The 24,921-nt window shown below is 36.6% G+C and overlaps 2 protein-coding genes across 3 annotated transcripts; one reads left to right on the top strand and one right to left on the bottom strand.

Moving 5' to 3' along the window:
• Positions 1-3,043: 3,043 nt before the first annotated feature.
• LOC113288303 (Fanconi anemia group D2 protein homolog) lies at positions 3,044-17,923 on the top strand. Of its 2 annotated transcripts, none has more exons than XM_026537302.1 (30): positions 3,044-4,297; positions 4,401-4,613; positions 4,927-5,058; positions 5,175-5,304; positions 5,385-5,431; positions 5,511-5,612; positions 6,019-6,126; positions 6,869-7,011; positions 7,141-7,235; positions 7,357-7,435; positions 7,549-7,600; positions 7,703-7,783; positions 8,954-9,049; positions 9,146-9,249; positions 11,713-12,184; positions 13,325-13,357; positions 13,447-13,654; positions 13,728-13,861; positions 13,989-14,160; positions 14,570-14,802; positions 14,915-15,010; positions 15,150-15,239; positions 15,328-15,360; positions 15,480-15,614; positions 15,730-15,790; positions 15,892-15,947; positions 16,034-16,090; positions 16,169-16,289; positions 16,772-16,972; positions 17,443-17,923. In XM_026537302.1, exons 1-29 carry the CDS (start codon positions 3,245-3,247, stop codon positions 16,936-16,938), a joined length of 4,503 nt encoding a protein of 1,500 aa, XP_026393087.1. In that variant the 5' UTR covers positions 3,044-3,244; the 3' UTR covers positions 16,939-16,972; positions 17,443-17,923. The 2 variants fall into 2 exon arrangements, with proteins under 2 accessions (XP_026393087.1, XP_026393088.1); XM_026537303.1 differs by having other exon boundaries at positions 16,772-16,982.
• LOC113288304 lies at positions 17,166-17,774 on the bottom strand. The gene has a single exon (XM_026537304.1). The coding sequence runs from the start codon at positions 17,712-17,714 to the stop codon at positions 17,448-17,450; it is 267 nt and encodes an 88-aa protein (XP_026393089.1). The 5' UTR covers positions 17,715-17,774; the 3' UTR covers positions 17,166-17,447.
• Positions 17,924-24,921: the final 6,998 nt, after the last annotated feature.

Raw genomic sequence — 24,921 nt, 5'->3', positions numbered from 1 at the left:
ACCGATTGACTATAGGATCAAAGTCAAGTGATTAGGATTAACTCACAATAGTATTATTTAATTAATTATAATAAAAATTATAATGCGGAAGTAAAGTAAAAAACACAAACAAGATTTTGTTAACGAGGAAACCGCAAATGCAGAAAAACCCCGGGACCTAGTCCAGTTTTGAATACTCTCGGAATTAAGCCGCTATACAAATAACAAAATCCAACTTCATATAGTTGAGACCAAGCAAAATAGCCCTTGTTACTCAGTTCCCTCAGTATCCCCGCGTCTTCGACCTTTTGGTCACGCACGTGAATCTGGAGACAGAAATTACCATGTCAAGTTGCTTTACTCCTTTTGATCGTATTCCAAACAGCAAAGGAATGAAACTGTTTGGTAACCACTCTATTCAATTTTTGGTAAAAGATATGTTTGAGTTGTTGACAAGCCTCTTTTTTTTAATCTAATAAACTCCTTTGTCTGGTTATATCAATCCAAAACTTGATTACCGAAATTATCAATTTCTGGATTTACAATCAATCAGTATCTATAAAGTGATGCCGATCTTATAAAAAAGATAATCACAAGTCCATCAAAGATAAACAAAATCTAGTTGGATCCCAGCCAATCAAGATGTATGCACACAATTCAAAAGATATGAAAACTAATAAGAAAATCTTTTTCGTCTTCAAATCTTCAATTGCCTTCGTAATAACCTGCACAACACAAACTTGAATCCTCTTGTGATCAATCACACACAAAACGGAGTCTGTTAACAATGGATTATCACGAGATGTATTTAGATCTAACAATAATTCTAAAGATCCCTTCGATACTTTGATCTAGTTTGAGTGACCCTTATGTCAGAAGAGAAGGCTCTCAAGAATAATCGAATTAGGTGCAATCAAAGTTTCAACAAGCATTAGTCAATCAAATCAATAATCGAAAACTAAAATAACAATGCAATTATCTAATTTCCAACCAACGGTACTCTCAAAGCTTCTTGATCCCACAAAAGTATTTAAATGAGCGGTCGTAAGAGATTTCGTCTAATTAGGGTACTTTCTTCTCGGAATAGACAACTCCACCAGAAACGACATGAATGAAGTTTGCCTGACTCTTAGAATAGTTTGCAAGAAATGAAAACTGAAGTATTTATAGACCAAGGTTGTTTGGACAACAAGAAAATTCCAAAACCGAAAATATTCTCAAGATATGCATTAAAGTACCTAATTTCGGTTTTCTTATTTCTAATTAAATGTCAAACAATATTTCCGAAATCTCTCTTAGAAAATTTCTATTATTAGTTTAGCACATTAACTAATAAATCTTTTCCAGAGGACATGCTTTAATTGCTGGTAATTAAAACATATATATTTGAAAATCATAATTAAATGCTTTTCAAAATTTCGGTTTAGGATCACCTTAAGCATCAAGGAATATCTTTGGACAATTAATGATAAGAATTATGCACATGTTCAAATAATGTCGACATCTATAAGTTTCCTATCTTAGCAAACCCTAATTCCGAATTCACACACAACATAAAGAAATATGTGAATATTGGAAACTCGGTTTTGCTTTTCGGACAGGTTATACCATGACTCACAATATAGGTTGTGACCGGTTATACCATGCTTCCCAGTTTAGGTTGTGACCGGTTACACCATGCTTCCCAGTTTAGGTTGTGACCGGTTACACCATGTCACACAGTATAGGCTATGACCGATTATACCTTGATTCTCAACATAAGTTAAGATCGGTTATACCTTGTCATCTTGCATTGGTCATCCAAATATGATTCAATGAAGAACCGGACCAACACACTTATGATTTCCCTTTCGATCATGAAACAAGTTCATACGTCCACTTCCTTAAACCAATGTAATTATACATAGTTTCCTAGGATGAAATCACACATATATCCTACACATAATCAAGTAACTAAATACATTTATTATGTTGATGTCGTATTTACGAAATTCAAAAGATAAGTGTTATACTTCGTAATTCAATATAATTCCTTGATACTTTGATCATAATGCTATGACCAAGTCTAATCACTAGAGTGTCACAAATATAGCTTCGCATGTTATGTTTTCAATATAAAGCGACTTGAAAGATACTTTAGGAATGAAAACAAGTCAAGTCAGTATTACTAACCTTAAGTGGAAGGATGATGTCTTCGTTGCAGTCGTTACTTCTTCACATTCTTCAGGTCTTCAGAGTAATACTTGTAAGTCTCAACATTCCTAGACTTTCTAGTCCTAAACAAAGTTGACTCTAATAATTAATCAAGCGACCCTAGATGAGTTTTGATACTAAAATATGATAACCAAACTTGACAAAAAAATGCTTGGTGGGTTCAACCGAACTATGCTCTAATAAATACTAAATTAGTTAATCTAATTAAATGATTCACACTAATTAATAATTAATACTAAATTAGTTAATCTAATTAAATGATTCACACTAATTAACTGAGTATAGTCATTGGAAAAATATTTTAGATAAAAGGGCTTTTGAAATTACTAACCCCATTTTATTTCACATGGAAAATCACCCCTATACGGGTTTCTTTCCTTTAGAAACTGAAACCGACTCGTATAAGTTCCAATTCGAGTGGTACGTGCCCGGAACCGGATCAGTTGCACCTTATTAGCATTTCTTCCCCTTAGAGCATCTCCAACAATGGGTGTTAAAAATCCTACGTGGATTTTTTTTTAAGACCCTTATTTAAAAAAAATTGTACATATAGTAAATAAAGGACCCCATGACTAGTAAACAATCTCCAGCAGTATATAGGTTTGATCCTTAGAAAATCTTGTGTGATGAAATGTTAACCGTGTAATTATTTTTTAATTAATTATTAAAAATAAAAAATATGACGTGAAGATCATTCCGGAGGTCAAGATAAGATTTTATTCGAAACCTTCAAACTTGGTATTTCATCCCTTCTATTTTATAGGACATAATATTAGAAATAAATTTAATTAAAATAAAGATCTAAAATCATTCGTGTCACTAAAAAAAATTAGTCTTCGGCCTTCTCGTGGAGATGCTCTTATTAACAACTCCAAACCAAGCCGTCCTGTTCTCTCAGACTCTCACTGCATTTTGAAAATTGGCGGGTGTTCTACCCAATTTCTAGAATTTTCTCTCGTCTTTCCCAATTTTCATCTCCCAACTCACTACTTTTCTCACTACGCCGCACTCAAATCCCTAATTTCTCAGTAAAGTTCAAGTTCTTATCATAATGGTTTTTCTGCATCAAATCAATTCCTCCCGAAAAAAACCACTCTCCTCCGTAATCCCTGAAACGCCACTGAAAACCTCAAAATCCACCGCCGTAAATGTTGAGAAGGCAGAGAAAGAAAAAGATAAATCGAAATATAAAGAGACCGAGAAAGATGAAAGTGTATGCGAAGAGAAAATGATATCGATACTAGCAGATGCTGGATGTACTCTCTTCAATAACCCTAGCTCTACTCCTTCTCTTCCTACTGATACACACAAGTTTCGTTGCCATCTCAATCATCTATTCACATCCACCTCCTCCTCTTCAAATCCTTCAATTCTATCTGATTTTCTTACTGGTTTCAGTTCTCACATCAGAAACCCTAACAATCTGAGAAGAATCCTTGTTTCTGCTCCCCGTGAAAGTCTTCTTCGTAATCTCTTACTAGTTCCTTCTCTTCAATTACAACTCCAACTTACGCTTCTTGAGAAACTTCCTGAATACTATTTTGAAATTTCTAACCCTAATGGATCACTTGAAGATGATTTTGCTAGGTTAATTCTTAATCACTTCCGTTGGCTTGATTTCCTTGTTGATCCAAAGGCATTTTGTGATAAACTCATGGAAGTTCTTTCAATTTGTCCAATTCATTTAAAGAAAGAGATTATTGGATCTTTGCCTGAGATTATTGGTGATCAGAACAATGATTCCATAATTTCTTCTCTACAACATATGTTAGAGGAGGATTCTGAGCTTATTGTTTCCGTTCTTGATTCATTTTCGAATCTGAACTTAGAAGGGCAGTTACAGGAGCAGGCGATTACTATAGCATTGTCTTGTATTAGGACTGTTGATGGTGAAAACATGCCTTATCTTATTAGGTTTCTAATGTTGTCGGCTACATCAGTGAATGCTGGACGAATTATTTCACAGATTCGTCAGCATTTGAAGTTCATAGGTGGAACTGATTCTCATAGTGCTCGAGGAAAGCAGCTTAAAGGGAAATCACAGGTGGATAATTACGAGGCTTTGGTACTTGAAGCTTTAAGATCAAGTCTCCGGTTTAAAAATGTAAGGAACCGTAAAAGTCTGTTGTTGCTTGTTATTTCAGTTTCTTAGCTCCCTACCTATTTACTTTATTTATGTGTATCTGTTTGTATGGAATTCTATGCAGATATTGTGTCAGGAGATTTTGAAAGAACTTAAATTCGTTGTCAAAGCTCAGGATCACAAGGTTATTGATGTTTGGCTACTTATGCTTATATACTCAAATGGTGGACTGTCACAAAAGAGTGTCGAAAAAATTATAAAAAGGAAAATTAGTGAAGGCTGTTTCCGTGAGAGTCTATTTGATCAGTGCATTCACGGGCAAGGGGATTTAGTAAAGGTATGATTTTTGTCTTATTTTACAAGGTTCGAAACTTCAAATAAGGTGTAATTGCATGATATGTTGGTCCACGCTGGTTTCTTATACACTATGTAGTACTAAACATCAAATACTATTTGATTGTTATCTTATAATCCATCGGTTCCTAAAAAGATTTAGTGAAACTAACAATCACTACTTACATAACATATTGGTTAATAATATCATTCATTTTGGAAAAGGGTGAATCCCACATTTAAACGTTTGAGCATCCTTTAAAACTACTTATTTTCTACTTTCTATAGATTTCCACATTCCAATCTTGTTTGTTCAGGAATATTTCTCTTCATTTCTATCTGTATGTGAGTTCTTATTGGCATGCAAAGAACACAGAGCAAGGGAGTTTGGCATGCAATTGTATGCGTCTATCTTCGATGAGTTCAAAGATACTTATTCAAGACAGGAAGTAAGAGCAATTGTTGTTAATTTATATATTACATTTTTTCAGATCAATTTGATTATTTTCTTTTAGTTTAAAACTGTAGCACTTGACCATCTACTCTTCATGGTGCTTTTCTGCAGGTCCTAGGTGTGTTAGTCGCCCATATAGGTTCTGGCAGTAGTTATGAAGTGACTGCTGCACTAGAGACCATGGTACTGTTAGCTTCTAAATATTCACAGGAGCTGATCCCACTTTCATCGTACATTAATGGTAGTTTTTCTCTGTTTTTGATCCTTTTCACATATATGATTTAGCTATTGTAGATCTTACATTTGTTTCGCTATTTCCAGGCATCTTGGACTACTTGGAAGGGTTTAATATCGATAATCTACACAAGGTTTCTGTTTATTACTCTTGATTTGACAATAGTATCTGTTGGTTACATCTCTTGCTTGATTATCACTTTCAACTAGCAGGTCTATGAAGTGTTCAGCCATTTGGCATTGTCCGCATGCTGTAGTGCAGATTCCACTGGATGTTCTATTGCAAATGAGCTTTTGATGATCATAAGGAAGCAGGTATGAAGAAGTTTAAATCTTCTCTGACATTGAATCTCATTTACATAGGTTAATGTCGACTCCCTACTATTTCTTTTGTGTTTCTACTTTTGCTTAGGTTGACCACTGGTACCCTTCCGGCCAGGTTCTGGGTCTGACTTATGATTAAGCCTTAGGTTATGAAAATTTTCAGTTTATGATTAGGATAAAAGTTCTTCTGAGAAATAAAATGGATAAAACAAAGGAGGGAGTGGTTTCTGAACCTAACCAACTAACTTCTGGTCACGTTTTATTTTGGAATCCTGACTGTTATATATTCGACCAACCCGAGTTCTAGTTGAGCTTGCCCAAATCGCTCCTTAAGATTGATACACTGTATATCCACAGTGATTGAAAGATTTGAACCTCCTTTTCTCTAATTTGGCAGGTCAGTAATCCAGATTTGAAATATAAGAAGATGGGTATAATTGGGACTCTGAAGATAGTTTCTTGTCTTGGTGATAGAAAAAATGCCGCCTGTCCATCATCTTCTCAGGTAGAACACAAGATTATTTCATAAGATCAACATACTATTATCAACTTGGATGTTTTTGTTGGTTTCCTAGCAATCATGAACAGTGTGTTAATAACATGTTATAAATGGATTAACTTCGTTTCGTTAGTGTCATCCTGTACCTAGAAAACCTAATTAATGCTGTTCGTATTAACTGCAGTTTCATTGTACAATCTGTTGAGTAAAATTCAATGTGAAGTCTGTTCTCTACATTCCAAGATTTGAGGAAAAACGTAACTGCTCGATTAATACATCGAATAATGACCACAGCAAAAGAAAATAAAAATAGACAAGAAAGGATTACAACAGGTTATATGTTATGTGCGCATGACCAGAGAAAATGCATCTAAGAACATTGCATGTCGAGTAAACTACAGTAGCATATAGCTTTAAGAGTCACATTTGCATCTTTTTTACCTTCACTTGCATTAAAAAATGGTAAACCGAGTCACATCATCATAAACTAATTGTTTTCTTTTAATTCTTCAAGTATGTTCCAAGTCCTATTTAGTATGCTTGTGTTTTTATGTAGCATTTGATTATGGAGTAATTGTACTCACTATATGAAGTTTTGCATTTTTATGTAAATTCCTAGAGGATTTTTAAGAATCTTTATTTTCTTATCAATACCTTATTGTAGTTGAAGACATGATCTGCAAAAAGCAATATTTTTCTTTGTTATTATGTAACACTTCCTTGTTATCTTTGTCACTCATTTTTGCAGAGAACAAATCCTCAGGAGTGTTTAGAACTTCTGAAAATGTCATTGGATTCGTGCAAGTTGTTGCCTCGACCCTTGACGCTGTTTTATGATGAACTGATTGCCTTACTGGAGTCTACAAGTCTACAACCAGCAATTATAGAATGGTGATTATGTTAATTTATGTGAACCAATTTTGAGAGTAGTTATTAAGATAAAATAGCTCTGTATATGGAATTTTAGGATATGTGTTCTTACATATTGTGGCAATATTTTAAAGCTATGTAGTGTTGTAGGATTGGAAAACATGTAAGTGAATTCGAAGCAATATATTTGTCTGATCTTGAAGGAGGGAAATTGCTAACAGAAAACTCGTCTTTTGAGTTAGAAGGTACCGTTAGGAACTCTGGGAAAATATTGTTTTTACCTTTGGCTTTAGCCGGCTTCGATATTTTTTTTGTGTCCGTTTCAAATGACAGAAAACTGATATTCTTGCTCTTGATCTCATGCAGGGAATTTGTGGATGAACTTAGACGGGGATTTGTCTCCCATTTGTTTGAATGTCTTGCCACTTATCGCCTCGTCTTCCGGGTATGATTTTATCCTAGCTCCCCTTTATTTCAAATCATTTGTCTTTTCTTATCGTTAACCTGTTCCCTAATTAATATTATCTCAGAAATACCCTGTAATTTTATTGCTCACAGTTCATCAGTGCCTTTGCAAATTCTTCCTGCATACTTCCATCTTCTCTCTGTTGTAAGTCTTTGAATTCACTATTGAAGGAACATCGGGGCAAATACTGAGAGAGTGAGAGTACTTTTTCAATAATCTAATTGTGTTTAATTCATAATGAAAAAGGTTGAGAGGGTGACAAGTGACGGATCTCTTGGTGGCATTGATGCACTACTTGGTTGCCCTTTGCACCTTCCTTGCCCTAAGGTTTGCTTCGCTGATCTTACTCTAAAACCATTGTTATAAGTTTTTGCTTCCGACTACATACAACAATGCTTGCCTGTTTTCATTTATGTTGTGTTTGAACATTTTATGTTTTACCTCTTGTAGATGATCAATAACCGTTTTCTTCTTTTCTACTTAAAAAGTACGTAGTGCATCTATATAAGTTTCAAGGAGAAATTCCAATACCGTTTTACACTCTTAATTTGTTTCGGGTTTTGGATTGGTGTTTTTAATTTGTAGTAATAAATTATCTTCTCTGTCTTATGCATAGAGTTCTGACTAACCGAACAATATCGAGAATAAATTATTGAACTAGGGAGCAAAAATGTTTGTGTTGGTTAATATTTTACACATGTATCTGTAGTACTCAAAATTTGAGGTGGAACTGAAGCAAGTTGAGGTATGATGTCCAAGGAACAATCTGTGCTTGTGATGGAAAATCACCCTCAAGGTTGAACTGTTGTATTGTTTTTTAAAGATACACCCTTATATATTCCGGTGGATCTGTTGGTTAACTTCACAGACCAAACAGTAAACTTAACCTTAATAAGTACATCACCCAACCAGGAACTATACTAGTAATAAGTTTGACAAGTATTTCATAGCATAGCATGGAATCCAAGAGATTGTGCCACGAAGTCATAGGCATCTGTCATTGTCTAATACTCTGAAAACCATTTTGATCAGGACGTGTATAGTAGGTTATGTGAGACAAGAGAGCTATCCATATGGGTTTGCACTGAACAGGCAAAATGTCTGTAAAAGTGCACCTGATAGATATCTTCAAATATGGTTTGCAATGTGATCCAAGTTGCTCTGGGGTGCAGGACACGTATTAGATATATGGTGCATGTAAATTCAAATATGGTTTACAATATATCAATCATGTAACGACATTCATGGAAGATGTGAAAGAAAAGTTCAACCCCTCCCTGAAATCTACAATGCACACTATTAACTTTACCTTAGATATTTCATGTCCAGTACAGACTAAGTAAGACGTGAGAGCATTTATGAGCTGCTATAGATGCCCGTATAATGTAATTATCGATTTAATTTTGGGCTTTATACTTCTTTTCTTCTTGCATTCAACACGTAGAATAGCTGTCTTGATGCGTCAACTGTCTGACACATGCTTATTTATTCCATCAGTATTTTGCTCGGGGTGTTTGGTTGTCTCTGACAGGGAAACAAAAGCAAGCAATATGCCTTTCTCTCTATTATGGATGTAATTGGATAAGGGAATTGGTAAGCTTTCATCAAAAATGGATTGTGCTATTTTTCTATTCATTTGATATTAATCAATCATATAGAACCTTACACTGCTAATATTTAATGTTTAAGCTCAATGCCTTTTGTACACAAGTTACTGGAGATTTATATTGTTTAAGTCAGGCAGCAAGGGAGGAAATAAGTGCAAAGTTGCGAAAGCGCTTGAGGAACCTAATGTGAGTTACTCCGGTACTGTCTGAATAAGTTATTTTTGTGATGGTTTTTAGCAATGTAATTTTCACTTATCAGCTCAAATATTTACCAGAATTCTAGCCCTTTTCTATAAGGTGTAACCTGTGCTATACGGCACGGCCTCACTGTCGAAATATCATCTGTTGGATGATTATTAGCCTTAATTTTAACCAGTGACGTGCCCTCAAGGGTTCATCCATGGGAAAGGAAGTTAAAAATTATTGTCAACGGTGAGCACACCCAGACAGTGTTATTACACTGTATAGGTATCTTTTCCAAGATCTAACATATCTGCTTTAATCTTTCCTGTTGTCAATTTATTACTCCTACACTTCAAATGCAATGATTTGAATAAAAAGCGTCGGGCACTTCCTTTAATGAAGATGAGAACTGTCAATGGTCATGTTTTTTGAGCTTTTATGCTGTAGAGGTTAAAGGTAAAGGCATGTCAGAGTTGTCTGGTAATGGATTGGTGTGCCTCCCTTTCTTTTTCTTATTTTTGAGCTCTGTGTTCAATGGTGATTTAAAATTATTAAGTAACACCCAAAGCCCAAAGACTAGTGGGACGGGGGACTTCACCAAGGAGCGCAAATTCAGGTATCTCCGGGAAATTTTGTGATGATCTTTCATGAATCTGGTGACTAAGAGTCGGACTTAGGTCAGCAAAAGAAGGATGTTCTGCACCTAGGGTGCTCCTCTATAATACTAGTCCACCAAGAAGCCTTGAACTTGGCACCTCTAGCAAAGATACTACTCACTGAAGGGAGAGCAGACCATCTCTCTGAAAAAACTGCGACTGATGGGAAATGCCAAATGAATAACTTTATTCCTTAGACTAGGGGTCCAGTGTACACTTGGGAGACCGATGATCCCCCTTTAATAGATAAAGCTATTTATGGGTTTCACAGTCTCATTGTACTTGTCTCGGTAAGTCATCTCTTGTTATAGTAGGCTTATAGCCTAATGGGCTATGGCCAGACGACGGTTTGATTTCTGATTTTTTGTTCCAAAAGAAAAACTATATATTTTTCTTGATGGTATCTTAGTATCATACGACTCTTTATCACACAATGCCGTGGAGGATTTAAAACAATATTTGTAATGGTAGTTCGTGGGTGCGAAAGAGTGATATTTATGTCTCACTTAGTCTTCTGATTTTTTCTTTGGAAGGGACACTTACAAGTTACATCCTATAGATTGAACTTTAAGTCAAACACAGAAGATAACCTAGTAAATGTCCCTTGCTTGGTTTAGGTGGGGAAGTGTATGTACCCAGTTGTTTCTGACCTGTATCATGTTCGCTGTGGGTGTATTGGGACAGATCATGCGAAAACAAGGCAAGTTCAGTAGGATATAGTTCGTCATGATCTACAGTATCTTGATATAGTTCATTAGGATGTTGTTCATCGTCGTCTCTGAGAAAAGGTTGGCAGTATAAGTCTTGATATTGGCTATCTTGATGTTCTTTTCTTTCTTTCTCTCTTTTCTCCCTCTCTTTTTACCCATTTTTCCGGAATTCATTATCTCTGTTGTGTTGCCTACCTTGATGCTGCCTGGGCCAGCTGGTACAATATGGGAACTAATCTGTCTCTGGATACTTTGTGTTAGCGGGAAGTTATCCTCAATTAGGTGATTGTAGGAACTCAAATCGTTGCAATGACTCTGTTTTCTTACTATCGAACTGTAATATACACTGCCGGTAACCCATGACTGGTTACCATTTTATCTAGGGCCATAGAGAAAAACAAAGATAACACCATTAATTCATTCTGAAGATCAAGTGGTTGACATCTTTACCGAGTCCTAGAGTAGGACTTTTATGCTTTGATTATGCTATGGTTTACATAATGCTGTCAAAAAGACCCAAAACCAAATTACTTTTTTTTTTTACTTGCGTTTGAAAGGGCTAGTGTAGGAACCAAAAAACTACTAGTATATGATATTTGAGAATGTTTTTTTCCCTGTCAATGCCGTGTTATTAGTTATCTGCTTTTTCCACTTTTTTTTTTAGTTATTAAATGAGATATATTAAAAACAGACCAAGTGATTGAGGCTAGCTCATTTGAGGTTGCTGTGGGCAGGGATGTGCCTCTTATGTGTGCTCCAACCATTAGCCCCCTGCCTTATACAAAAGAAGTGGAGTTTTCCAATGGGACCTCAGTCCCATTAGATCACTTCAGCTGCACTATTGCCTGTCGTATGAATGAAATTATAGCCCATAAAAGTATTACATTGAGATAGAACTTGAGCTGCAGCCTGTAGAATTGCTAAGCATACTTTAAGCCTGTAGAACTTGAGCTGCAGCCTGTAGAGAAACATACTAGGTTTAAGATAATATTTCTATTTTAAAGGACTCTTTTGCTTCTTGCTGAATGGTTATATCTAAATTGATGGAGCAGTGGTCCTGTGATTTGTCCATGTACTGATGGAAAATTCAATTTGTGCAGTTTTCTGGAAAGCTTATTGAATACCTCCCTCAAACTGTACCCTGTATCTCTACCTGAGCTCCACCTTTTACCGGAGCACCATGGATCTTCTTACTTTAGCAAGCCAAGTTTTTTAGGAAACAAGGATTCAAAGAGTGATAACAAAAGAATATCTGAGAGCACTCAGACCACTTCATCGGGAAAAAGAAAAAAGTTGAAGAACATAGTGACTTCAGATAAAAGTCAAACCTTGAGGCAACCTACGATCATGGATGTGCTGAGAAAAGCAGGCGTTACTATAAGCCAAGAAGGGCAAAAAAGCAGATCGTCCGACCCTTCGTACAAGGGGACAGAATCTCAGTCTGAAGAACTTTTCAACAATGATCCTAACATCCCTGTAGATATCTGTGCAGTTACCATGGTTTTGGACACACAAAGATCTAAATGCAGGCCATTACGAGTTGACTGCTTGTCCATATTGAGCTTTTCTGAGGTATGCTTAAAAATGTTGGCTGTAAATTATATTTCATGAGATTGTATCTGCATTTAGTTTCATTCATTGAAATGATCCAGTGTGAGTACCTATAAACAGTTGTCACAGTTACTTTACCCCGATGTTTGGATTCACAAAATGTGGTTTATATACCATTTTGTGTAACTTTATCCCCTAGCTTATTGCAAAACAAGTTAGCTTCTTTTGTTTATGACGCTGTTATTACTTACGTAACTGTAGGTCTTGATGCCTACATTTATGAACCATAAGAGTTGTAGACACATGTTCATTTGGTATATGGTTTTTGTTGCGAATAACATACGTAAAAAAATGTCACCGTTGGCTGAATATGCCAATTTACACCAACAGAAGTTGATGTCAACATTCCATTTCTACCTATAAACTTCCATCTCGTTGTACTTCTGTCATCATCTAGGCTGGATATAACTTGCATATGAACACAACAGAGAATCTGGTTGGGAGTACCAGGTTTTGGTGGATTTTAGGCCTAACTGGAGTATCATGTCTTGGCACCTTATTCATTTTAAGAGAATAGATGAACACTTTTGGTGATCTCTTCTTTGAGTGGAGTTTGGACTGGTTCATCTGGGTAATCTTTGCTTGAGCAATCCAAGAGAACCTCTCACATGCAGTTCCAATACAGAAATCTCAAGGTTTATGTCTTACTTAACATAAAGCATTTATTCTTCTCCTTACAAACCTTGAACTGGTAGAAGGGGAAAGGGAGGGGAAGTTGCGTTCTGGAGACATGGTGATGCATACAACTAAGATTTGGTAGTATATTAAGGAACTAGAAACGCACTCAACCACTTCTTGTAACACGCTGGGTACCTGAAGCCTCGACTTTTAGTGACTTTTACGTCAAGCCAATTATGTTGTTTATTAGATCCCTGTTGTAAGAACAAGAGAAAAAAGAAAGTGATTGCTACACCCTCAAAGTATGTGTTTATCATTGGTACTTAATCTTGCAAAATGTTTATTGAAGTACTTTTACAGTGGGTTTCTTTTCAAATTACGATGTATCTCTATTGTCATCTTAAGGGATTGGAGAGTTACTTGCTATGTATGTAGTTGGTTTATTCAGCATGACTAATTTTGTATACATTCACCCCGTTGCAGATTCAAGATTCTTGTTCTGATCCTGCAGTTGAGGTAAGCTTATAGTCATAGACAATATATGGAGGATGGACTTATTTTTATAATTTTATTGCTCATTTCTTTTGTGTACTTTTCTGTACTAGTTACCCTTGCATTTGTACCTTCTACGCGATCTTCACAACAAGCTGGATGATGTAAGTCCTCCGAACAAACAATTTCCACCTGGAAGCTTAAGGGCACCACCTGCTCTCAACAGGATGACAGCCAGTGAGCTCTTGAACAAGATGAGGCCACTATTTCCAAGCCTAAGAAAACATTTTGATTGCGCAGTTTTTGTTCTTAAAGAAGGAGGTATGCTCATGCTTTCTTATATTTCACGTTCACTGCATCAGAAATCGATCTGTTGACAAAAATGATGATGCAGGGGATGAAACTTATCATGAAAGTTGGAAAACTCAGTCTGCTTCTGCTGGAAACCCAGATATACCCGATTTGGTGATCTCAAAGGAAGTAGTTGCTGGTTCTGTCTTCAGTGAGATTCTTTTTTGTTTTAGCAAGGTAAGCTCGAAACTTCAACATTCTTTTGTTTTCTTGATTACTGATGGTCAAGTGTTATTAAGGTACGCTCGATACCTCAACCTTTTTTTGTATTCTCGATGTTATATTCTTCATATTCTTAATGCAGATGCTAAAGCTTCCTCAGATGGATATGCAGCTACTCTTAGACATCCTCGAGGCCTTCCAGCCAATTGGGGTACCTGAGCTTGTTCTCTCCATAGACCCATTGCCTTCTGCTGGCAGCATAGATTACATGTATTGTGGTGCTTATTCCTTCTTGGAAGGTGTAATGGATATAGGTATATCTCTAAAAATGTTAAGCACGTCGCTGGTGGAACTAAATCCTCTCGCCCATCTGATAAATAAATTATAATGTATTTGAGAAACCCGCGTATTTACATAAAGAATTTGAGATACTGAATATTCGACTTTAGAGACAACTTTCAGAATATTCCAACACATGAATGTTTGTTGATAATGCACATGATAATTCTGAGATTTTCCAATGAAGTAAGTGTTTTGGGAACAAGCTATTGAGCCAACACTGGAATTTACTGCAAACAATTCTGAAATTGTATTAGATCTGACTCTCAAAATACTAAAATATTGCATATGACGTATTCTGATCCTCAGATTTTGATGCGTAGCATTAACCTGGAAGCTATAAAAGTTTCGTGTAACATTTCTGACTAGTCTGCTTTACTGCAGCCTGTTCTTTCACACTTCCTCAGGCATCAGAAGTTATATCTACTCTAGAATCAGTGGTGAGTTCTGCAAAGACATTCGTTGGTCAATTGCTAGAAAGTGACAAGAAAAGTACAAATTTAGTGCCCGTCCAGAGAGTCCTTCCTATTCTGTCCAGCAGACTTGGAAGTTGTGCACAGAAGCTGTTAATGCAAAACTGGGATGATGAAAATCTTCCGAATGGTTCAAAGAGCAAGGTAAGAGATTGTCACAAATCATGTATTGTAGTTCTTATCTCCTCATTAATGCCGATACTAAGTTCTGATATGATCCTCATTCCCCAAGTATTGTCTGTCTGATCTTTTTCAGGGAGACATGATCCAGAAGATACTGCACATCTATTTGGCGTATAGTGATTCCACTGCTGATTTGCTCGAGGAACATGCATGCTCTATCTTGCCACAGGTTCTTATGTTCTTACCAACCACTTACAGTTAACTTCGGTCTCGGCTTATTTATTACCACGAAGTATATCATTTGATTCTCTCTTATCTGTAAATATGATGTATGCTCTAGCAACTTCAACATTCTCATGCATTTGTAGGTCCATTCTGGAAAAAGTAAATCTGAAGAAGCCGGTTGTAGTTTCCCAACATTGTGCTCAACAACATTTATTGTTTGGTATCGGGTATTGGTAAGGATTTACTATGTTGCGATGTTGCACAATTTATCACATAATTATTTTTAACAAAATGGTAACGGAAGTGGTTTTTCTTGTGCAGTATGAGCAGAATCTCACAGTTCTTAACAAGTTGGTGAGCTCGAAAAGCTATTGTTTCGTCATACCTGGGTTACTGATTCAGCACTTAACCACAAATTCTATTGTTTATTGTCTTCAGTTTTTTTTTCTCCTTTTTTTTTTCTTCCTATTCAGGTAAAAGAAGCTGCTGTCGTAGCAAAATGTGCCCCAGATGTTCGAGTTGAAGCTGTAAGCCGGTTTTTGATAAAACTACGCCAGTCTGTTAATGTGCTTGTTTCTTTAGTCAACATGTGCAAGATTCATGAAAAGGTGGGTTAGTCTCCTGTTGTTTGTTCTCCATGGGCAAAAACCTTTAGTTTGGGAAGACTTCTTCTCTAGGATGAACAGGTATTATTTCATATCAACCTGACAACCTGTGATACAGGTAAATGTGCACGCAATGGCAGTCAAGCATGGTGGGAAGTTCGTCGATTTATTCCTCAAAGGTAAACATTTGCATTTGTTCTAAGAATATTAGCTCCGGATGTTTTTTTTTGATATTTATTAGCTCCGAGATGTTTATTATGCTCAAAACTTTATATCCCAGTTTTCGACTTCCTAGAAGCCAATTTTCAAGCACAAGGTGACATCATTATCCAACTGGTAAGATATATTGTGCTTTTGATTGATTTTTGTGGTGATTAATATCAGTTCCATTAATCACGAACCAACAATCTAATTTGACCCAGGTGAAAGAGCTCCAAAAGGCAACAAGAACAATACAAACCCTGTGTTCTGAGGCCAAGGTTAGTTAGTCTTGGTATGAAGTAACATCACCAAAGACCAAATTATTTATATCCTTTTTGATTTGATTATGTTTGTAGGGCTCAAGGCGAACAATGATAACAACTAAGATTCCTGCTACAAAGCGGTCCATGGAACGATTTTTGTTCCGTGTCAAGGCACTCTTTCACAATACGTCAAGTGGATGCACATTTTGGATGGGTAAGTCCAGCCCTTCGAGATTAGCCCAGCAATTTCTTTCCAAATTGGAAATAAAAAAAGGATATACATCTAAATTGCAAGTTCAAAAATATGTCTTTTTATGATTATCAAGAAAAAAGTATGCTTCAAAAAAAAAAAATCAAGAAAAAAGTGAAACTGCAAAAAAATAGTCGCACTCTTAAATTGGTAATGAGTGACAAGAATTTAGCACCTCAGTTTCTTATGGTTCTATATGAATACCGACACAGGGAGTGTTCATGAAAATGCCATGGTTCAAACAGAGAAAGATGTGGCTATACTTTTGCTCTTGTTGTTATGCTTACTCTCTTGCTCTGACAGCCATTTGCATTTGATATTTGATTTGTAAGATACATCAGAAATAATGAGAAGATTTTGAATGCCGTTCTGTTAAAGTTAGATGAACTGTTTTAAAAGTAGAAGGTTAAATGAAGTTGCTGAATTGTTCCTTTACTCTGTGGCAGGGAACCTAAAACACAAGGACTTGTTCGGCCAGGTGGTGAGTTCTCAAGCTTATGCAGATACAGATGATGCTAACATTCACAAAGAAGCAGAAGATGCCATGGAGGCAACCATTGACGATGATCAAGCAACCAAAAGTGATAGCCAAGAAGAAAATGAGTCTGAATGAAACTCTTTGATCGGCTCGTCTCCTCTAATTGAAGGTAAATCAATGTGAGTTCTTTTGCTCGATAGAATGCATCTTGACCAAGAGGGTGCATGGGAAGACATCTAAAAATAGCTTTTCAACTATAACAAATATTTGTCGTCTTAGTTCCAAAAGCCCCTTGAGATCACAGGTTTATAGGTCACAATTTTGTTTTCCTTCACATGTTAGCACCAAAACGAGAAACTGAGTAATAGCAGACCTATTTATATTCAAATACATTATATATTAAAGCCATAAAGATACAAATTGCATTTCCATCTCACAAGAGCATTCCAAGAGACATAAAGAAGAAACCGTTGAAATTTGTTGGGCACATACAACACTCATTAGAAATCAAAACAATAACATCATTATATTCAGCTTCAGCGTTACAGAAGAAAAAAAAAAGAAAAGAGAAGGAAAGTAGAAATTGTTGGATGATGGGAAATATACTTGTGCCCTAATCATAGTAATGCAGTTCTGCAGGTAGATCAGACAACCTTAGTGGTGGAAGGTGCAGCAGCAGCAACAGCATCCGAATTTTGATCAGGAATTAAAGGGGTACGAATTGAGGAGGTTGTGGAGTTACCATTATCAGGAGCAGTATTAACAGCATCATCAGGATCGTAATCGGGATCTAGAGAACGGTCAATGGCCTCTCTTCCTTTATCGAGGCAGGGCTTGCAAGCAACCTCGATCGTAATCCATCCCAGAACGAGTCCTACAATGGCAATTACTGAGGTGGTCAGCGCTCCCATTTTTCTCTCTCTCGATCTCGAAGGGAAGAATCGAAGAAACAATAACGGTATGGCTGGTTCTTGTGGTAGGTGATATGACAACGCATTTAAGAATATGGGTATATTCAAGGCCCATCAAAAAACGGGTTATGCCCGTGAACTAGTCAAATTTTTTAAATTTATTTTCAAACGTAACATCGTCCATTGCAATCCATTGCTCTTAATTATACTTATGATTAGAGTTGCACAAGAACCGGCCCGAAACCGATGCACCAGACTGAAAAATCCGAGCCGGAATCGGGCCAAAACCGGTACAAGGAATGAGAATGAATATGAGAACCAGTGTAGATTGGGACAAATACTTGGTTCTTGTGGAGTATCGGCTTGTACCGGCATGAAAATCCCTATTAATAAGAGCCGTTGATTATAAATTTTATAGGTTAATCTCAAACATCCATTCTAGGTTTGGTAAGTAGAGTTTGTAAGAATTTTTTCGATCCGTTTGAAACAACAGTCGAGCACAAACACCATCTTCATCTCAGAAACCATCACAACAACCGCATCTTGTCCAAGTTCTCATCATACTTTCCGTCCCTAATCAACAACAACACTAACATCTCTATACCTTGAAATCAATCTCAACACCAAACTAGCTCACAACTTCACCTGATTTGGGATTGAGATGAAGATGGTGTTTGTGCTCGACTTTAGTTTGCAATTCCTAAAACTTTAATGAAATAAGGTATGCGAACTTGTTTTGTAAACCGTGGCATTATGTCTATGAATTGGTTCTTGCATAAGTACTTTGAACAACTACAAACCAAATCGAATATGTTTCAAATTGTTCATGGATATTTCTATGAGATAGTGAACATTTGAACAACTCTCTTAAAGCACATTTAGATTCATTTAATTATCTATCATGATTGATTGATCATCATATATGATCTAGAAGCGTTAGATGAATATGGCTAAACTTAAAGTGTTCATATGGCTAACTTCGTTTAACTGTTATTGAGCAAAATAAATCTTGATAACTTTAACTATCGAAATAGTCAAGTATAGATTCGCACTCAATCAAAATAAATCTCAAAGAAAAATATAGAGAATGCCAATCTCACGTAACTAATCAATCGAATAAATCTGATTCTAGTTGGATCTCAGCCGATCAAGGTTTGTGCACACAATTCACAAGATACTAAAACTAATAAGAAATCTTTTTCGTCTTCAAATCTTCTTTTATCTTTATTAACATGCACAACACCATTTGAATCTCTTGTGATCAATCACGCACAGAAAGAAGTCTGTTAACAATGGATTATCACAAGATATCTTTAGATCTAACAACAGTTCTAAATATCCCGTCGATACTCTGATCTAGTTTGAGTGAATCTTATATCAGAAGAGAAAATTCCCAAGAATAAACAAACTAGGTGCAATCAAAGTTTCAACAACCATTAGTCAATTAAATCAAATCGAAAACTAATAACAATGTAATTATCTTGTTTCCCACCAATAGTACTCGTAGAGTGAGATGTGCCTCATGTGAAGAGAGTGCCCCATATCCTGTTAGTGTCAGTATTTAGTATTAGTTATTGGTGGTAGTGTTTAGCTTAACAATAAGTGTATTTATCAGTTGTATAGGATGGGTTAGATTTAGCCATCTGTGCAGGTAGTAGCCGTTAGATGCAGGGCAGGAAAGCTTAGCTTTATAAGCTAATTGTTCGGTAATGAAAACTCAACCAAAATTATTAATAAAAAACAATCGTTCATTCGATTATTAGGCTGTTCGCAAGAGCAGAGAAACTTGATTCTCTGAATCAAGTATTTATCCTGTCATTGTACATCCTTGTACATGACAATTGGTATCAGACTCCATCCTGGAACCTGTAGCCATGGCCACCAAAGAAAAGCTTGAGGAGATTTATCAACTTTTGCTCAGCAGACAAATTCAATTACTGAAATCAAATCTGAGATTAGTTCGTTGAGTACCAAAATGAATGTTCTTCTAAATCTTCTTGGAATCGATATACAACAACCATCTGCATCACATCACCATTCAGATTTGACCTCAAATTCTTGGTCTAAAACCGATTCAGATAAGGGTTTAAATGGGTTTTTAAAATCGACATCAAAAATTGGAGACTCAATTGGTGATTTAATTGTTTCTCCATCGGAGGAAATCAAATTAACTCCTCCTGGTGTTGATGAAGAAAAGGATTCTCTCGAACTAGAGTTGATACTCCAATTTTTCTTTGTTGAAACTGAAGAAGATGATGAGTGTCTCGATTTCGAATTTCTCATTCCTTCGTTTTTCTTCAACGAAGAAGAAGATTGGCCTGATGAGTTGAATTTTCAATCGAAAGAACTTACAAGTTCTGAGGTCGTGAAACCTGAATGCTCGAAGGAATTGGTCGTTAGACACAGTAAACTAATTGGTAAGCGTTTTTCTATTATTCCCAATTCTTCTCGTAGCATTTTCGATCGCGGAAAAGCATCAGAATATGTTACGAGTTTTATGATTCTGTTGATAAATTCTGTTATGATACTTCTTGTGTGATTGTTTTTCATGGGTTGATTGTACATGATAAGTTAAATGGGATTTTGGGTTGTGAGCTGATTACAAAGGATTTTCAATTCCTTCTGTGTGTAAATGAGGCTGAAATCAGTGGTGATAGGAAGTTGTTTGATAAAATGTCTGAGAGTAAAGCTATTGAATTCAGTGGTGTTGGAGTTGATTTCCTCTTGCAACTCATTATGGATAGAGTATCTGGTCGTGGGAAAGAATTCAACATATGGGAAGGTATTCTAAACTTTCTGTGGGTTTCAAATTGTTGGATAGACACTATAGGAGACTTGTTCACGAGCTGATTAGAAAATACGGTTATCAACCAGATGTGTTGTTTAGTGAAACAGTTATTTGTCTGTTAATTACTGGTGGTTTTACTGATACTGCTTTGGTGTTCTTTCGTCTAATTACTGCGAGTGAAGCTTGGTGTCTGTGTGATGGTGGAGATGTTTTTATCTTACTGCTTAAGACAGCGCAAATGAGTTACAAGTTAATAGTGGATGAATGTCTCTTACTTATCATCTGGATATACGATCGTGGCAAGGTCCTTGTACAAATGATTAAAGTTTCTACTCACTGGATATATAATAGAGGCAAGCTGTTCGGGAGTACAGGGAATAGACCTCATAGGGTGCTTGTTGGAGTTTACTTCTCTCTGGCCAGGCTTGTGAGATCATACTGTATCTCAGCTGACAATGTCTTTTTGCAACTGCTTACAATTGTAAGTTCAGCATCTGCTTTTGTTCGATCTAATTTTTATACTTCTACATTGATGCTTGAACTTCCAAGAAGTTGTCTTATATTCTTTAGCACAAGTTTCTCCCTCCGCTGTTCATTGCTTATTCCTGAGTTCTGTCGTCACTATATTCTCCCACAAGACAGTGTCCAGGTATTTCTGAACTCCATCCTAAGCACTGGCCCTTGCTACTTACACTATGATCCACATGAATTATATGGCTGTATTCACTTGTGGAGTTTGAATGGAAGACTGGAGACTCATGAGAGAAATATATTGCAATTTAGGCAGTCCCTTTGTAGTTCTTTGCACCTGTGTTACTCTACCTGGTATATTGATCCTTGCTGCAAGAACCTAACAAGTTTTTCCAAATTGGATTTGAGTGAATATTATCTTCCTTGTTACCCTGCTATATGGGATGGTGATTCTCAGCTCAATGAGTATCTGGTATTCACACATGTGATGAGGAGATTGGCTGAGATTCTCAAGCACTTGAAGTTTCATGGCTGGCTTACATTCAACAGTTATATTCATAGTCACCTTCTGGGAGGTAGAGTAACGGTGGAGGACTTAGCTTCTATCTCAGCTAATACGATGTCTAACCACTTACTTCATGTCTTAACTTCAGGTGGTAACCCTGTGGAGTTCCTTGTTTTTTCTTATATGGCGAGTCTCCCATTTCTTATAAGATATTATAGACTCTTAGTTACAGGCTTATTTATGCTCGGTCCCTTGCTTTCTCCTGCGATCTATGAGACTCTTATTGTTCTAAGGGCAGTTGAACTTGGTTTTTCCACCAAGTTGGAGTTCTTTGCAATGTTAAGTGGAACTCCGTTATTGCTCACAGTATTGAGTATTCTGAATGTGCTTATATGGTTCGAGTACTTGAAGTGGAAATTCAGATTAGGCTCAACAAGTTTATGGAGTACGAGAGTTAATAATTGTGCTATATGGCTTGTCATCAACTACTTGGAACACCTGTCTCTCTGAGTTGTGTTCGTTTGTTGTTTGATAAAGGAAAATGATTCAACCCATTTTAGGGAAATCTGGTTCTAAGGATTTTGGTGTTGCCAGTTGGATCGCATTTCAAAGCATAGAAGTGAATGATTATAGATAGTTTTTTATGGTTTCACGGCATGGTGCAATAGGTACGGTTAGCTTTTTTTTAAAAGATACATTTGTTATTCAAATGCGGATTACAGCGAAAGCACATGGGTTCCTTGTTAACATGCCTGGATGTGCTTTGTGGAACTGGAGCACGAGTGAAGCTCAAAATATCAAATATAGAAATGAGAATTCAGCTGCGTTTGTTATCCAGTATTGGTACTCCATCAAACATAGACATTTGTGTTGTGATAAACTGACGTGTGCGGCGTATCAACAACCAAGGGGTTATATCCAGCTTGAGTTCTCGCGTCGGACAATGGGAATGCTTAGTCAGGATTGGATTCTTAATGGGACGTCAACAAGTTCATCTCCCAACGAAGTGGATGCTTCCACTTATGTGGTGACGATCCAAGATGAAGTTTTTGAGCAGTTACAGGATTACTTATGGGTTACAGCCATCTGTATTGCTTGTCAGCATTTTAAGGCATGCACAATTAATGTAAAGAAGAAAGTTGCACTGGACGTGATGAAGTTAGAAATTGCACAGAGAATCAAAATGGTTGGCAGGTTAACAAAAGGAATTATTACAGCTGACCATTTTATTTCCAGATTTCAAACAGGTGACTTCAAGCATCCGACAACCTTTTCTACTGGCAAGAGTAAGACACCTCAACTGATGAGTACTTGGCATTATCGATTTTCACTGGAGTTGTACAAGAGATTGCTCTCAGAGTACCAAGCCACACCTTTGAAAATTCTCCAACACAACCTTGCTAGTCAGTTCTTTCATCCTTGAGGACAAGGATGTCCTGAAGGGGTGGGGAATGTCATGTGCCTTATGTGAAGAGAGTGCCCCATATCCTGTTAGTGTCAGTATTTAGTATTAGTTACTGGTGGTAGTATTTAGCTTAACAATAGGTGTATTTATCAGTTGTATGGGATGGGTTAGATTTAGCCATCTGTGCAGGTAGTAGCCGTTAGATGTAGAGAAGGGAAGCTTAGCTTTATAAGCTAATTATTATGTAATGAAAACTCAACCAAAATTATTAATCAGAAACAATCGTTCATTCGATTATTAGGCTGTTCGCAAGAGCAGAGAAACTTGATTCTCTGAATCAAGTATTTATCCTGTCATTGTACATCCTTATACATGACATAGAGCTTCTTGATCCCATAGAAGTCTTTAAACGAGCGGTTGTAAGATATTTCACTAGGATACTTTCCTCTCTGAATAGACGGCTCCACCAGAAACAACAAGAAATGAAGTTTTCCTGGCTCTTAGAATGGTCTGCTAGAAATACAAAAACTTAGGTATTTATAGACCAAGGATGTTCGGACACCAAGGAATTTCCAAAACCAAAGATATTCTCAAGATATGAAATGAATGGAAAAATTCGGTTTTCCTAATTCCAATAAATACTTTGTCCAATATTTCCGAAATCTCTCAATAGATAATCTCCAATTAGTAAATGCACATTACTAATTTTTATTCTCTAGAGATATGCATTGATTGCTGGTAGTTAAAGCATATAAAACCAAAAACCTTAACTAAAAAATTCTTAATTTATTTCGGCACAAGATCACCTTGAGCACCAAGGAATATTTTTAAACAATAAACGATAAGAGTTACTGCTCGTGTTCAAAGTATGTTGACATATTTTCACTGCAAATCCTTATTTCATATTTACATGGATTTGCATTCTTGGAATCGGTTATACCACACTTCCAAACAAGTTTAGAATTGGTTTGCCTGTATTCCGAGACTACTATGTGATTGATCATACAAAATCACATTCATGGGTTCAATCGGTTCTACCAGTCACTAGGATCGGTTATACCTAAAATATGGAAATACTTGTGATCGGTCACACCAGTCACTAGGATCGGTTACACCAGTTACAAGGATCGAATCCATCTACACATGGTATTACTTGTGATCGGTCACACCAGTTACCAGGACAAGTTACACCAATTACAAGGATCGGTTACACACACTCATGATTGATCACACCAATTACTAGGACAAGTTACACCAATTACAAGGATCGGTCACACACACTCATGATTGATCACACCAATTACTACGATCGTTACACCAATTACAAGGATTGATCATACCATCACATGGTGATTACTTAGGATCGGTTACTGAAAAAGCGGGGGTCTAACAACCTCACCCAATATTTCGCTTAGCAATCTGTATGGAGTAACTCCAATATACTTTCAAGAGAATTAACTAGACAGTCAGACTCAATCTTGAACGGTACCAAAGACCAATGTTCAAGGATCAATCAATTTCAATCAACAACCAAAGGTTGGATTTACCAATTGATCGATTCAACGCACAACCTGTGATATTTCAATTATATAACAAAATATAATGCGGAAAATAAATAACACAGATACTAGATGTTTTATTAGCGAGGAAATCGCAAATGCAGAAAAACCCCGGGACCTAGTCTGGATTTGAACACCACACTGTATTAAGCCGCTACAGACACTAGCCTACTCCAAGTTAACTTCGGACTGGAATATAGTTGAGCCCTAATCAATCTCACACTGATCAAGGTACAGTTGCGTTCCTTACACCTCAAAAACCACGCCGGACTCTGCGCACTTGATCCCCTTAGCTGATCTCACCCACAACTAAGAGTTGGTACGACCCAAAGTCGAAGACTTGATAAACAAATCTGTATCACACAGAAAAGTCTATTGAATAGATAAATCTGTCTCCCACAGAAATACCTACGAGTTTTTGTTCCGTCTTTTGATAAATCAAGGTGAACATGTTCCAATTGATAAACCGGACTTATATT

This window comes from Papaver somniferum, chromosome 6 (genome assembly GCF_003573695.1).
Source record: "Papaver somniferum cultivar HN1 chromosome 6, ASM357369v1, whole genome shotgun sequence".
Classification (NCBI taxonomy): Eukaryota; Viridiplantae; Streptophyta; class Magnoliopsida; order Ranunculales; family Papaveraceae; genus Papaver; species Papaver somniferum.
This window is presented reverse-complemented; position numbering and strand designations above follow the sequence as displayed.